Here is a 14,229-nt window from a genome sequence, read left to right as displayed (position 1 = left end):
AAATTACACACCTTGTGCAGCACCGCCAAACGGGAAAAGAAGGAAGCTGCCGGTCGTGTGGGCACCTAGGACCATTGATTGTGCGTGACAGGTGTGGTAAGTGCATATCGGGACAAATACCGCCAAAAATAGGTGCTTATTGGGAGCGCTACATAACTGCCCTTTCCGAGTGAACTACAGTTATAGTGTCATTATCAAACTGTACAAGGAACGTGGATTCACTGTCAAAAAAAAAAAAAAAAAAAAAAAAAAAAAAAAAAAAAAAAAAAAAAAAAAAAAACCGGCATATCACGAGTGTTGAAAGGTGCAGGTTAGGGGAGGCGTGGGATGATTCATGTGGGCAAGAAACAGGCCAGCCCGCGGCCTTGCCACTATCCGCACACAAACTAGAATTCGGAAAGTTGGGGCTTTGATCACCAGGGAGAATCCACCTACACAGTGGAGTATCGCGAACCGGCCACAGACATCACTGAGGACAGTGCATACCATCATTCACCGCTGTTTGAGGTTGGTAAAGCAACGGAAGGGTCGTATTCATAATCTCTTGCCAAAACGCATCCAGGAACGTCGCACAAACTGTCGAAAGCTGTATAAGCGGTACCTGGCCGGTGAAAAGTGGAAGTTCGTTGTAACAATGGACGAGGCATTTGTTTGGATGACTCACAAGCCACGTGCAATCTTTTATCTATCGACAGGTACGAGGGACTTTCAAAGATGGTTCACTGAGTGCAAGGAAAACTTCGGCACAGGTTTCATGATCATTACTGGATACTCGTATCAGAGCAAGCTGACCATACATTGTGTAGCCAAAAATACGAAGATGAATTCGTAATATTATCAGACTAACATTCTAACACCCATTTATCGCCATGACATTCTTCATCTCTACGAGAGGGACAAGAATCGTGTGTGGGTGCATCAAGGTAAGGCATCAAGTCACACATCTCGCTCAACCCGCCTCTTCCTCCAACAAATGGCCGCAGAAACTGGAATTTGTTTAATTCCATTCAGACATTCCAGTGAAGTTCACTGATGCGTCACCGGTGGACTTCTGCTCCTTCGGCCAACCCGAAACGAGCGTGTCCTCACAGGAGACACCGCACCGATGAGGGGCTATGGAAAGCCTTTCAAGAGTCATTGCGGTGACTACACTGCGTGCCAGTCTCCTATGGTGGAAAAATCATTGTCAGGCGATTGCTCAGATGCAGGGCCACCAAATAAAGCACTCTCGCTGGTGGCGACATGGTTTCTCTTTGAATAAGTGCAGGTTGAAATCGTCACAATAGATCGAAAATAATCTAGATATTCCAAACGTGTTGGAATTCTTACAATCAGACTTAAGGTATTGCTCTGTAAAGATGCGTGAACTTTCCGAAAAACTGCCTACATTTTACAATTTTATTTCGATCAAGGTGCAAATGCTGCGTAGGTTCGTGCAGAAATTTGTGCTATTTGTGAGCAAGATATGTTATAAAAAGCAACTGCCAAAATATCATTCACTTGCTTTCATTCTGGAAATGTCGATGTGTAAGATACTCTTCGCAGTGGGAGACCAATCATACCAAAAATGGGGATGATACTCTGCCAAAACTCGAGCAAGACCGGCATGTAAGCAATCATAACATCTAAACAGCATCACCAAATAGTTACACCACTTGGAAAAAACTAACTAGAAAAACTAGATCTGCTTTGTGTGCCACATGATCTATCTGCAAATCTACTGAAACGTAGTAAACTCGAGCTGTTTCTGAAACGGTTGATCTCAAATGATGAAAGATGGATAACCTATGACAAGCAATGTGCGCAAAAAGTCATAGTCGAAGTGCGAAGCTTCACAGTTTGTGGCAAAGCCTACACTGACGCCCGAGAAGGATATGCTGTTCGTTTGGTTAGATTGGAAGAACATGTGCATCACGAGCTGCTGCCGCCGGGTAGAACGATCGACTCGGACCTATACTATCGAAATTTAGGGTGAGTGCATCTAACAATTCAAAGGAAACTGTCAGAACTAGTCAACAGAAAGGCTGTCTTATACCACAGTGACAACGCTATATCGCACACATCTTCAACTACCTGTCAGAAATTGAGTGAACTAGGCTTGTAGGTCTTAATGCATTCACCGTATAGCCTAGACGTAGCACCGGCAGACTATCATTTGTTCTGGTCTCTGTAGAACTCTCTGTATGGTATTAATTAGTGAAAATGTCTTTTAAAAGGATATTGTAAAGATGTTGCTGGAAAAATGGCAGAAAGTTAGGATTAGGAATCAGATTTCTAAGCTTACAGCATCTATGACCATGGTGACCCGTCACGTATGAGGGAGATCATCCTTCGGCGACCACACTGCCCGGGGAGTCTAGAAGGAAGTCTGTTGGGACCATTATGTGAGGTACCATCTCGGTATTTTTCTGGTATGAATTAAGGGTCTTCGCTACAGCGAAATTAAACTACCGCTAATTTTAGAGTTTTTGTGTAATATATTCTAAACAAATAAAAATATTCGAAAAGCAGAAACTTAGTGAACTAGACAATACGATTTTGCATGTGATACCGTTATCACAACTCATCTATCTGCTTTCGATTTGCAACTGTAGATAGATTTAGAATTTTTTGCGGGTTCTGTAAATAACGGCATACCAAAAGCAGATAGGTGAATTGTGGTAAAGGTATCACATGCAAAGTCGTATTGTCTAGTTCACTACGTTTCTGCTTTTGGAATACTCTTATTTGTTTTGAAGATATTACAGAAAAACTCCAAAATTAGCAGTAGATTAATTTCGCAGTAGTGAAGACCCTTAAGACCTAGAAAAACCTCGTTCAGGATGCCTGGCCTGAAAAAACAACCTTTTCGACTGTCTCCACCAGGAATCAAATCTGACAAGCTACATTCGCGAAGTGTCCCCTCGGGATTCGTCTAAAATTAATTTAAATGCAAAGTTTTCCTCGACCCAAAGTGTATTGTACTAATTTTAGCGGCCCATACGGGTAATTTGCATATTTTTGGGCCTTCATATGTCCAGAATTCATACACCACTATAACGCTTGGTCACAACATTTCTTTTAGGTTCTTTAGATGTAACTGAACATGAATGTGGGCATATGCAAAACAAATTGGATCTAGTACTGCTTCTCTGACACGTGTTATCCACACCAGCCGCCATCTTGGATTCAAATTTCGGTTTTTCAAATGGAAATAGGTGCATGTGATATATCAAATTCATACAAAATTTTCTCGGAAATCCATTGGTGTAGTGAGTTTTACGGTAGCTTGTACCATTTGCAAGATATTGCATGTTAAATGTAAGGCACTTCACAAATTCAACCATTAAAAAGTCGTGCAGGGCCCCGTATGTATATGTAATCTTTTACGTGATTTATTGTTGACGAAATGTTTTCTGAACGTACGTACATACACACACAGACGTAAATAGGATATAGTAGATTTTCACCAAAATCTGGTCGTATCTAGATTTACATTAGGCATTTTGTTTGTAATACAATACTTCCTTGTTATACTATAACATGGAAATAATAACAATCACTCACAGAAACTTAAGATTATGACACCAATGTTGTAGAGTTTTTTTTTTTTTTTTTTTATACCTACAGTACTTTTCCAGTGAGAAATTGTTTTGATTTGTCAACATCAAAAACGTAAGCGTAACTGATATTACTCTGCAGTGTCTATTCGCGAAGTGCCTAGAGGGATTTAACATGTAATATCTCGCAAATGGTACAAGCTACCGGAAAACTCACTACACCAATGAATTTCCGAGAAAATTTTATATGAATTTGATGTTTCACATGTACCTATTCTCATTTGTAAAACCGAAAGTTAAACCCAATATGGCGGATCCAAGATGGCGGCCGGTGTGGATAACATGTGTCAGAGAAGCAATACTTGATCCAATTTGTTTTGCATATGCCCACATTCATGTTCAGCTACATCTAAAGAAAAAGCAATTTTGTGACCGAGCGTTATAGTAGTGTATGAATGAATTCCGGGTATATGAAGGCTCATAAATATGCAAATTACCCATATGGGCCGCTAAAATTAGTACAATACATATTGAGCCATGGAGAACTTTGTATTTAAATCAGTTCTACATGAATCCCGAGGAGACACTTCGCGAATGTACCTTGTGAGAACGCTCCACCAAAGGCAAGAGCGATAGGACTATGCTACTCTGTACCACATGGCAAGTCATCGAACGAAATGCTGGCTATGTTGTTTCAAAATCTTACTTTCAAATCACAAGAAATATATCCTCAGTTTTGACCTCCGGAGGCTCTGTACTTCTTAGACAACTTAATAATAATACTATCAAATATAAGGTTTAGTATATAATCCATAGCAACGAACTTATGTAGTCATGTTATAGCAAATTTGTACTTAAAATGTGCTATTACTTCAGATCTCATTTGTTTTGTTTTATAATAAGTAGCACTAACAGTAATATAGGATTGTTCTGACCTCATATATAAGTTATTTTGTCGTTGTATGTGGCTTGTTTTTGTTCATTAGTATCTTCCTTAACACAATTTGGCCATTCTCTAATTGGCAGTCTAGTTTTTGTCACATATTTGAGTAGACACACACATTCACCTTCTAATAGTAGTTTGGTATTCTTTTAGTGTGTTGATGTAGAACTGAAATTTAAATTTTTAAATTACATATTTTTTGATGGCATAGGTTAATGTTCCGGGACACATGTTTGTATTTTGTAGATTTTTTTTTTTTTTTTTTTTTTTCATTTCTTGCTGTTTATATTGCTTTGTGATTTTTATTTAATTATATACATGCTAATATGTAATATGTATGTAGCTTACTGAAAACTTATATTTCTAATATCAAAAATTGACGTTACTGACACATTTACACATGACGATGTGCAACAACTCCAAATAAATCAGCCTGAATAACTTTCAGGTCCTCCAGTGTCATACAGTGATACAAGTCCAATTATCGACTTGTATCATCACCGTAAATCATGCATCTTGTTCCTACAACTAGGAATTCCAAGCCAGGACATGCTACAAATGTTAAATATAAATTTTCATAGAAATCAACACTATCAATCAACAGTATGTAGAGTTACGTACACTAGCTCATTTTCTTCCATGAAGTTTGTATTATTACCAAATACTAATCCCGACAATGTAAGGAATTCAAGAAAGATAGGTTTCATGTTTATAGCTTTCTAAGATTATATACATAAATCATCATCAAATTGTTTATCATATACATAAAATATCATAAATTGTTTACCAGAGAATAACAAAACACTATCATCAATGGCAGCAAACAGAAAAAAGAAATCCTAAAAGAGCAGCATTGACAATCGTATGGATTGATGCCATATTGGCGTCCATAATAGAGAACTTCCCACGTGCTTAGCTTTCTCTTTTGTACTAAATTTATTAATGGTATGGTACATTTCCTTTTTTCCAGTATTAGTTTTCTTTAACTCTGTACTACATGCTATTTACAAGACTTTAGAAATTGAAAGCTAGATGCAGTCATCTAGTATATTGAGTATTCTCTTGTTCATTACGATCATGTGAATACCTTTCTGGATTTGTTTGTTTGTTTGTGTTCCCGCTGAGACGAATTTATTTATTATATATATGAAGCTTGTAATCTGAAATACTTCATGTCCTAAACACAAGTAAGTTGCCCCTTTCAAGTCTCGTTCCATTTATCTGACCTGTCAATATTACATCAAGACAGTTACGAAACCGGAAATCTAACCAATAATTGTCAATTATGCCATCCCACTGCAAATATTTGACTGATTAAGTAATTTGATTTTCATATACAAACTGTTGTTTATTCGACAGATTTTGTAAAGCAGGTAGCTGGTTGAGTTAGAATTCCATACTTCTGCTTTTGGACGGTTCACGCGGTACTATAATTGTTGTAAATATGCTGTTTTCTGACATGTATAGTTACCATTACTAATTGAAGTTTCATTAATACACTTAATTCAAATCTGTTTACAATCATCTCAACTTAGTATAACCATCTACGTACGTACAATTCAAGAGAGCGAAAAAAAAGACTTGACTACTATCAGTTATTGACAAGACGGTCTGTTTTATAGGTATATAAAAGTCATAAATGGCAGTGGAAGTGTAGTGCCTAAATTTGGAATCTTTTAATACATACTAATAAAATTCCAGTTTGTATTAATGTATTTCCTTTGTAGCTTGTAATATTTTACACTTTCACCTTTATTGGCAATTATTCGTAAAGTTTTGCTTAAGAAAGGAGCGAGGGGAAAGTCAGTCACCACTCTTGGCAAACTGCTGTAATCTTATAATCATTTGAAGCATAATTTAATATTTCAGCTTGAAATTAACATCTTAAGTAACGAATGACGATTCAGATTTATTTTATTTACATCCACTTGTAGATGAGAGTGTAGTGCGTTTGAGAGAGGTGGGTGGCCAGAGTTCTTGAACAAAACTGTTGTACATTGTGATTGTGGCATGGTCTTTGTATTTATTTATATTCGCTTCTTCATGTTTGTAAATATCTGTCATATGCAGTATGTATTTAAAGGCTCATACACTAGAAGAATGTTTTACTTTGTTGGTTTATTTCATACATTATTTCATTTTTGAGTATTAGCTTTCTGACTATTGAAATACAAAAGGAAATCTTTAGTACTAGAAGGTAAAGAATTTTCATGTATTTATACTCATTATTTGGTTCTGATTACGTCACCAAAGATCCCAAATCGTATACAGGAATATTAATGTTGGTAAAATTGTAAAAGGTTTTGAAGAATAATTTGTCCATAAACTAGCAATAAAATTGTAAACACCAAATTCTGTAGAAGAACGAAGTGAAACTAGTCCGAGGATATCGAGCACAGGTCAAAGAGTATTTGTGCTAGTGAACTGACCATTAACCATCTAGACCTTCATTGAATCTATCATAAGTAGGTAGGTAGATAGGTGTTTTCTCTATGTATGTAGAAATGGTTTGTCCAAGCACAAAAGTATCATGTAAAATATAGAATGAAGAATTAATTCCAACTTTCGCACTATTATCACTGAGAAACTGTGGAAGTTTCACTTGACGTTACATGGAAAACAATAATATACGAAATATCTAGGAATGCATTGTTTTATACTACGGTTCCAGATGTTCAGCTTTCAATATTCTTAAATTCTCCTCTGTTTGAAAGAACTTATTATGAGAATGGCTTGCATATTCTTCTGGCTTTATTAATACCATCTAAGAACCTTGCATTAGGAAGATTAAATAAATGTTTTCCCACAAATGGCACCAATCTTATATGTTGCTTATAGAATACAGTTCAAGTTTCTTCGTATAGTATTATTGTAACATTTTCTAATCTGAGGAAGATGAACCTGCATTGAGATAAGGTGGACTTTTGAGATAAGTTAGTTCCATGAAATATTGTTTGTTCCTCGAACGTTCGTAAATATGCTGGATGTAGTAACGAAATTACAAATGCTTAAAAGGAATAAGTACAAAGTAAATAAATGGCTTTTATCTTAATAACTAATAATTTATTTATTTTTTTAGAAGCATGTGTTTGTATTTGTCTTGGCTTTGTGCGAGTCAAGGAAAATTACAAAATACTGTAGTAATGTAGTATTCCATGAAATTGTTTGTTCTTGTATGAAGTGTTGTGTTGAGTTCTTTATCTAAAATTTTGAGCATGATTTTGATTTCTAAAATAAGGAATAATTATTCCAAAATCAGATAAATGTGGAAAATCGAAATAGATTTTTGTGTGTAAGTTAGGTACGCAAATATAATTTTTGAAAAATTATCATTTGTACAGTCCGTAGCAAAAAAACCTGCAACATGAGCATATGTTTATTGTAAAACGACGTCTTTTGCTCCAGGATAAGTGTGCATAGTATGACTAAAGAAAGGAGAAAATAATATTTGGGATGATTGGTGAGCTACACACTAAAGCCGAATGGAATATAAATATTCATCTTTGATATCGAGTGACATTGATAACAAGAGTGGGTTTCGAAGTGAAAATGTGAATTTCCATGTGATAGTACTACTTTATAGATGTTTGAAAGACAACGACATTGATTATTATAATTATCGATGGGCTGTAGTTATTGTTATTCTCATCAATGTGCCAAGTATGACTTAAAATAATTACATTTTCTGAGCAAAATAGTACAATAATAGTATCAGTCATTTTCTTAACAATGCTAAATGTCTCATTGTAGACATCAAGTTGAGAATAATCCTTTTTCCTGCAATTTATCAAAGTAATTAAAAAACCCTCACAAAAGCTAGAACTATACTCAGATATCAACAGCGGCTTATCTGTAGACACTGTATATTCCTGTAAAGTTTAAATTTGGTAACACAAAAATAGAAATAAACGTAAAAGGTAGGCAGACTAAAATTCTATTTTCGAAACCTGAAAACTGATCGTTCTTCAATCTTATTTAAACATTTTTAGTAGTTCCCTTAAATCTGAAGTTGTAAAACCGGTTATTACCGTTTATTAAATTATCAGATTTTGGAGTAATTATTCCTTAATTTATGTTTGTGTTAGGTCTCATATTTAGTGGTTATTAATTTTCTATCCTTTCGAACGAAGTAGTGCATGTTTATTTGTGAATGATTATTGCATGTTTGTTTATTGAAGCAGAATCCGACTTTCCCGACCCTTATGTGGAGCGATCGAAATCTGCACGTTATCCACGTGAAGGTGAGTATGTAAATCATGTGTAGCTCTTCCTTGATATACACGTAGTTAAATCTTAGTTCTTTATATGTTACGTATCTTGTCATAACTCTTTAGCATGAACTGTTATTCCTAAATAACATTAATAACAAAAGAGTATTCGGTTAAATTGAATATTTTGTAGTAGTTATTTTACATGTCATAAATAGCAACTTCATTTTACCAGATAAAGGTTCTTTTAGCTAAAAAATGATGTAATGGATATATATAATATAGTATTTGACTTGTATAGCATAACACAATCGTAGCTTTATAAGGTTCGAATTTGAGAATATTTTGTCGCTGTAATTCATGATTTTTTTTTTCTGAAAGCATGTAGTATTTTTACAAATTTCGAATCTCAAGTATGCATGAAACTTATAGTTCATTGAGTTTTTGTATTTATTTATTTATTTTTTTTTAATAAGTTACGTAAGATGCTTAATTTTTTGCACGTTATATGTGTTGCACACGAACTCTAGTTTTAAGATTAATTCTGCATGTGATTTTTTTTTATCTATCTGCCTTGCATGATCATTGTTGTTGTTACGTAGCTCCAGATGGAAACGTTGCAAGCCCGATCAAGAGATCATGGTCCTTGGATCGAGATAAGAATAAAGGAAAAGGTATGAATAACTGTAGTCTTTTTTATGAAACATCTATATTTTTCGTTCTACTAAATTTAGCATTTGAGAAATATGTAGAGTTAGTAGTACGGTTTGTTTTATAAAATCCTCTTGTAGTATTAGTACTTTTGTATGTTGCTTACTAGAATGTTGCTTACAAAAAAATAATATAATCACTATTACACAAAACAAAATAATGTAATTGCAAGTACCTTCGTTAAATGCGTCATGGAATAGCATGTAGAAGTCAGAAAACGCACTTGTATCTTCAATAACATCTTTTTCTTACAGAAGCGTAAGCGAATAATGCTATTACACGACAGTTTTACTATCTGTCATGTCATCAATAATTCACACACTATCGAATTTTCGAAATTAGCAAAATGAAGTTGATCCTTTATTTATAAATATGTGGTACTAGAATAACACTAGTAGCAAATAAGGTTTATGTACGAATAGGAATTCCAAATGTGTAGGTTGTCTTGTAACTAGTTTAGAATTCTTCAGCTAAAACATTCATCTACAGAATTTTTTGTATAAATTACTTGGCAAGATAATGAGCATTTGCTTAGTGCTCTTTGTATGATTTCTTTTTCAATGCCAATGTTTTCAATATTTAGGTAGAATTCTATATTTATTTTACTTAAACGTATTCAACTGTAATTGGGTATATCTAATGATTACCTTGATTCTAATAGGTTTTTAGATTTTGTAGAATACTTCAATTTTCTTTATTAAATCTAAATACTGAATAATCAATATATATCATAACACAAGTTTCTTTTAGACCATCGGAAGTGTTTTCTAATACCTTTTCAAAATGGCAGTTGCAACATTGGAACAAGATTTATTAGAGAATAGCTTCCATTCAATAACTCCATATACAACTTCGAGTTACAGCGATAAATCGGTCTATAAATGTAACTCAGATACTTTGTATCTTTTACAAGGTAACCAAAAAGTTCTTGCCGTTTCTGACGTCCCGTTAATCATGCGCTTACAGAGAGGAAACAAAATGACGCACATACCTGCCAAGCTGTCAGCAGTTAGTCTGACCATCGACCTTCAGTAGTACAGGCACGTTGCGCAGATACAGCAGTCATAGCTCGTACAGTTTCGGAAGAGAAATGGAGGTATGAAGCAAATCCTTCGCGTCTGATTGTTGTATAACTTTAAAGTGGGCCTTCAGCTGCCCATCAAGTCGCCGCATATGCTAAGCATGTGGGGAGGATGCTGTTTACTAACGCACCGCCAAGCATTGGTTCCAGAAATCCCGTTCGGGAGGCGTGAACCTTTCGAATGAACCTCGCAGTGGACGATCATGTGTGTTGGATTATGACACCGCGAAAGCAGCCATCAAGGAGAACAGTGGTCTAACATCTGATGGGCGTACAGAAAGGTTCCATGTTTTCGCTAAAACAGTCAGACTGCACCTGCATGGGATAAGGAAATCATAGAAGTTAAGCAATTGGATACCCCACACATTGTCGGCAGCCAACAAAGAACGACGAGGGGCAACCTGTTTGTCCTTGCTCACTTGACACCTGAACACACCCATCTTTGATCGCTTGTTAACTGGTGACGAAAAAGGGTCCTCTGTGACACTCCCAACTGTACCAGACATTGGTTTCGCCACGTGACCCTGTTCCTCACACTTCAAGACCACCTGTGTACTCACGAAAGGTTGTGCTTTCTGTATGCTGGGATTGTCGATAAGTGGTGCATTACGAGCTCCTTTTACTTGCTCAGACCATCACTGCTGGCTACTCTCAGTAGTTGCACATGGAGCACCGTGCATTGTAACAGAAGGAACCGGCATTAGTGAATCGCAAAAGTGTGCTAATCCTTCATGACAGTGCCAAGCCACGTGTGACAAAGAGGGCCCGGGAGACCTTTCAGCAACCAGCAACTTGGCTGAGAGACACTGTGCCATGCACCACATTCACTGGACCTTGAGCCAACAGATTATCCCTTATCCTCAACAACTACCTTCGTGGGACATGCTTCGCAAATGAGGGAGAATTGCGGCACGCACTTACGGACTTTTTGCATCCACAACTGCCGACTCTAAGGTATTGTGTAGCTGCGAGAACATTGGCAAAATGTGTTGGAGATTACTTCGAAACTTTAAAGTATGTACCGTCTACTGTATTGCTCTTTGTTTATCACTGCGCTAGAACGGCAAGAACTTTTTCAGTTACCTAGTATAATTGTAGGATGCATTTGTAAAATTTATTGAATATTGAGTTTTTTTGCAAGTTACAATTTTGTTCTTCACCTGTTTAGCATCAAGAAAGGGTTGTAGCGTGGTAATTCTAAAACTAGATCTATTAGGAGAATGGAAATTTATTGTTATTACTGTTTTTAAAAATAAGTATACACAGTGCGGAATTTAGAAAGTTACACTTTTTTGTTGCAAAGGTAGTTTCGCTGCGGAAGTTCATGCTTGTGATTTTTTTTTTTTTTTTTTTGTGTGTGTGTGTGTGTGCGTGCGCGCGCGTGGAATTTGGTAAGTGACACTTTTCTTTGTTAGAGGTAGTTTTGCTGCGGAAGTTTATGCTTGTGAATATTGTGTGAGACCTTGGAAACACTAGAAACTTCTAGTTCGGCCGGTCGACAATGGTGCATGACGCAATTAAGTATAGACTTGTTCTGATACCTCGTCACCGTTTCAACAGTAGAAAAAGTTGAAAATATTTGAGAAATTGACAAAGATTTATGGGCCAATTACCTTTCTTGATTCCGTGTTTCTGGATGAAATAAGAGATTCAGTGCTGGAAGGGAGTTTGTGAAAGATTATAAGCGCCTAAATCCAAGTAGGATGTCAGAACAACTGAAGTAATTGACAAAGTTTGGGATTTCGTTTCGAATGACCGATATGCCAGTTTGACAGAATGCGGTGTATCATTTTGAGTGACCGAAATGCCAGTCTCGCAGGAGTGAATGAGATTTCCAAATAATAATCGAGAATTAAAAGAAACGGATGCAGCGTGTGCTCTTCTTCTTTCACGCTCCTTGCCAGTATTGAACTTCTTATGCCATTCAGACACAGCAGCAAGAAAAGTTTCCATAAACTTTTTTTCAGCGTTTTAGATGTTTCCATTGAAGGTTTCTCAAAGCGCTCTATTTTTCCATTTTTGAAACTGTGACAATATATCACAGCACCAGTCCATATCTGGCCGCGTCATGTAGTCATATTTTCGTAAGATCACATTTAAGATTCATCACTATGAAAAACTTTCGTACCAAAACTAACTTCACAGCAAAAAGGTAGGAGTCTTGTTTCCTAATTAGCCATACTTTGCATAATAATACATGTAAATGAATATATTTTTAGATATTGTTGAAATATCTAAAGGTAATAACATAATCAGTCGAATTATTACTATTGTGCTTTCCAGATAATAACTCTCACAAATCCGCCAACTTAGAACCGGGTAATGTTGCAGTTAATAATAATGACTCCAACGAAAGTGGTGATGCTGAGATAGCAGAACCAGTAATCGAGTGTGCTGTTACTCTTCCAGTATTTTCATGTGTGACGTCGTACGTCACATCCTCTTCAACAATGCATCCACGTGTCGTGAAATATTCGGAAGAACCAGAACAAGATATATCGAATTCTGATGCATATCCAGATTATGATGTTGACAGTATTTCGTCTGATACGGATATATTTAATGGAGATATATTTAATATGTTTAATTGACTTAATAATATACTTTAAAATTACGTTTTTGAACAACGTATATTAAAATGAGACGTCCCTAAAATTCAGTTATGTGAAATTATTTTTTTACACAAAAATTCAGAAGAAACTGATAGTGATAAAAATTAGAGTCGTAAATGTCAGTTACGTGTAGAAGGTTTAGAGCGGAAATCAGTTATGACACGTTCATCTCTGTTGATTTAAATTCTAGGTGCACCACATAATAAATATTAACTGTTACACAAATCTTTTTGCGTAAATTGTAGTTGTAGCTATAGATAGTTATACTTCTTCCTTGACTATTATTTAACAGCCACGTGGTTGTAGTCTGCTGTATTGACAAGAACCAATTTGTCGGTGATTTTGCTGTGGATTATTTGCTTTGTAGTACCTTAAAATAATTTTGTTCGTAGATCTTCATATTAATCAGTTTACAATCATTTTAAATTCTTAAGTGTATCATTTTGTAGGATGTGTGATGCCTAAAGCAAGAGTGATGGTAAAAATATAACAATACTGAACACACTTTGATCAAAAATGGTGAAATTTTGTGAACGTTTAAAAGTAAATTCTCGCTGAAAAATGTTCTTGTTTGTTACTTCCGCAATATAGGTTGACTTCTGTAATGTCATCAGTAACTTGGAGAAGTAAATTGCTTGAAATAAGATATAATTTCATCAGTGTTTATCAGTTGCCAACTTGAACATACAAACATACCTTGTGAACTTGAATACTTGCGAACGTGTTCGAACAATGCTGCTTATTAATCACTTGATAGCGCGATTAATTTAATAAACTTAATTTAATCTAATTACAGTTCTCAGTGACTTGATGTAAATTTTATTGGGTTTCTAGTCTCGTCAAAAGTCTTGAAGACATTAATTCTGTTTGTATTTTTTGATGCTGTTGAATAAACAGTTGAGGAGGAAATATTCTAGAAGCGGATACTTAATGTTGCTTCTCAGATCAATACATTAATTTTTGCATAACAAAGAACAATAGTGTAGTAGTAGTCGTAAGGTTTTTCTTTGAGTTGCTTTTCATATATTGTTTGTGTTGTTTGCAGCATTGTGTAAATGTTATTTTTATTTTATTGTACTTTATTTTATTTGCTTGCATATGTTTAAAATTTTAATCTTTGCATTATAACTTAAAG

At 35.5% G+C, this 14,229-nt stretch overlaps 1 protein-coding gene across 18 annotated transcripts in view; it reads left to right on the top strand.

Moving 5' to 3' along the window:
* hts (adducin 1-like protein hts) overlaps positions 1–14,229 on the top strand; it is a 233,651-nt gene that overhangs the window by 199,889 nt on the left and 19,533 nt on the right. For 7 of the 18 annotated variants that reach the window (XM_081763624.1, XM_081763630.1, XM_081763607.1 and 4 more), the window contains 2 exons: positions 8,661–8,723; positions 9,293–9,364. The exons of 3 other annotated variants lie outside the window; for them this stretch is intronic. In XM_081763624.1, coding sequence (XP_081619750.1) covers positions 8,661–8,723; positions 9,293–9,364 — 135 coding nt within the window. The remainder of the gene's footprint in view (positions 1–8,660; positions 8,724–9,292; positions 9,365–14,229) is intronic. 8 more of the 18 variants (XM_081763621.1, XM_081763600.1, XM_081763636.1 and 5 more) reach the window with 4 other exon arrangements.

This window comes from Thermobia domestica, chromosome 1, assembly GCF_964235325.1.
Source record: "Thermobia domestica chromosome 1, izTheDome1.hap1.1, whole genome shotgun sequence".
NCBI classification, from domain to species: domain Eukaryota; kingdom Metazoa; phylum Arthropoda; class Insecta; order Zygentoma; family Lepismatidae; genus Thermobia; species Thermobia domestica.
This window is presented reverse-complemented; position numbering and strand designations above follow the sequence as displayed.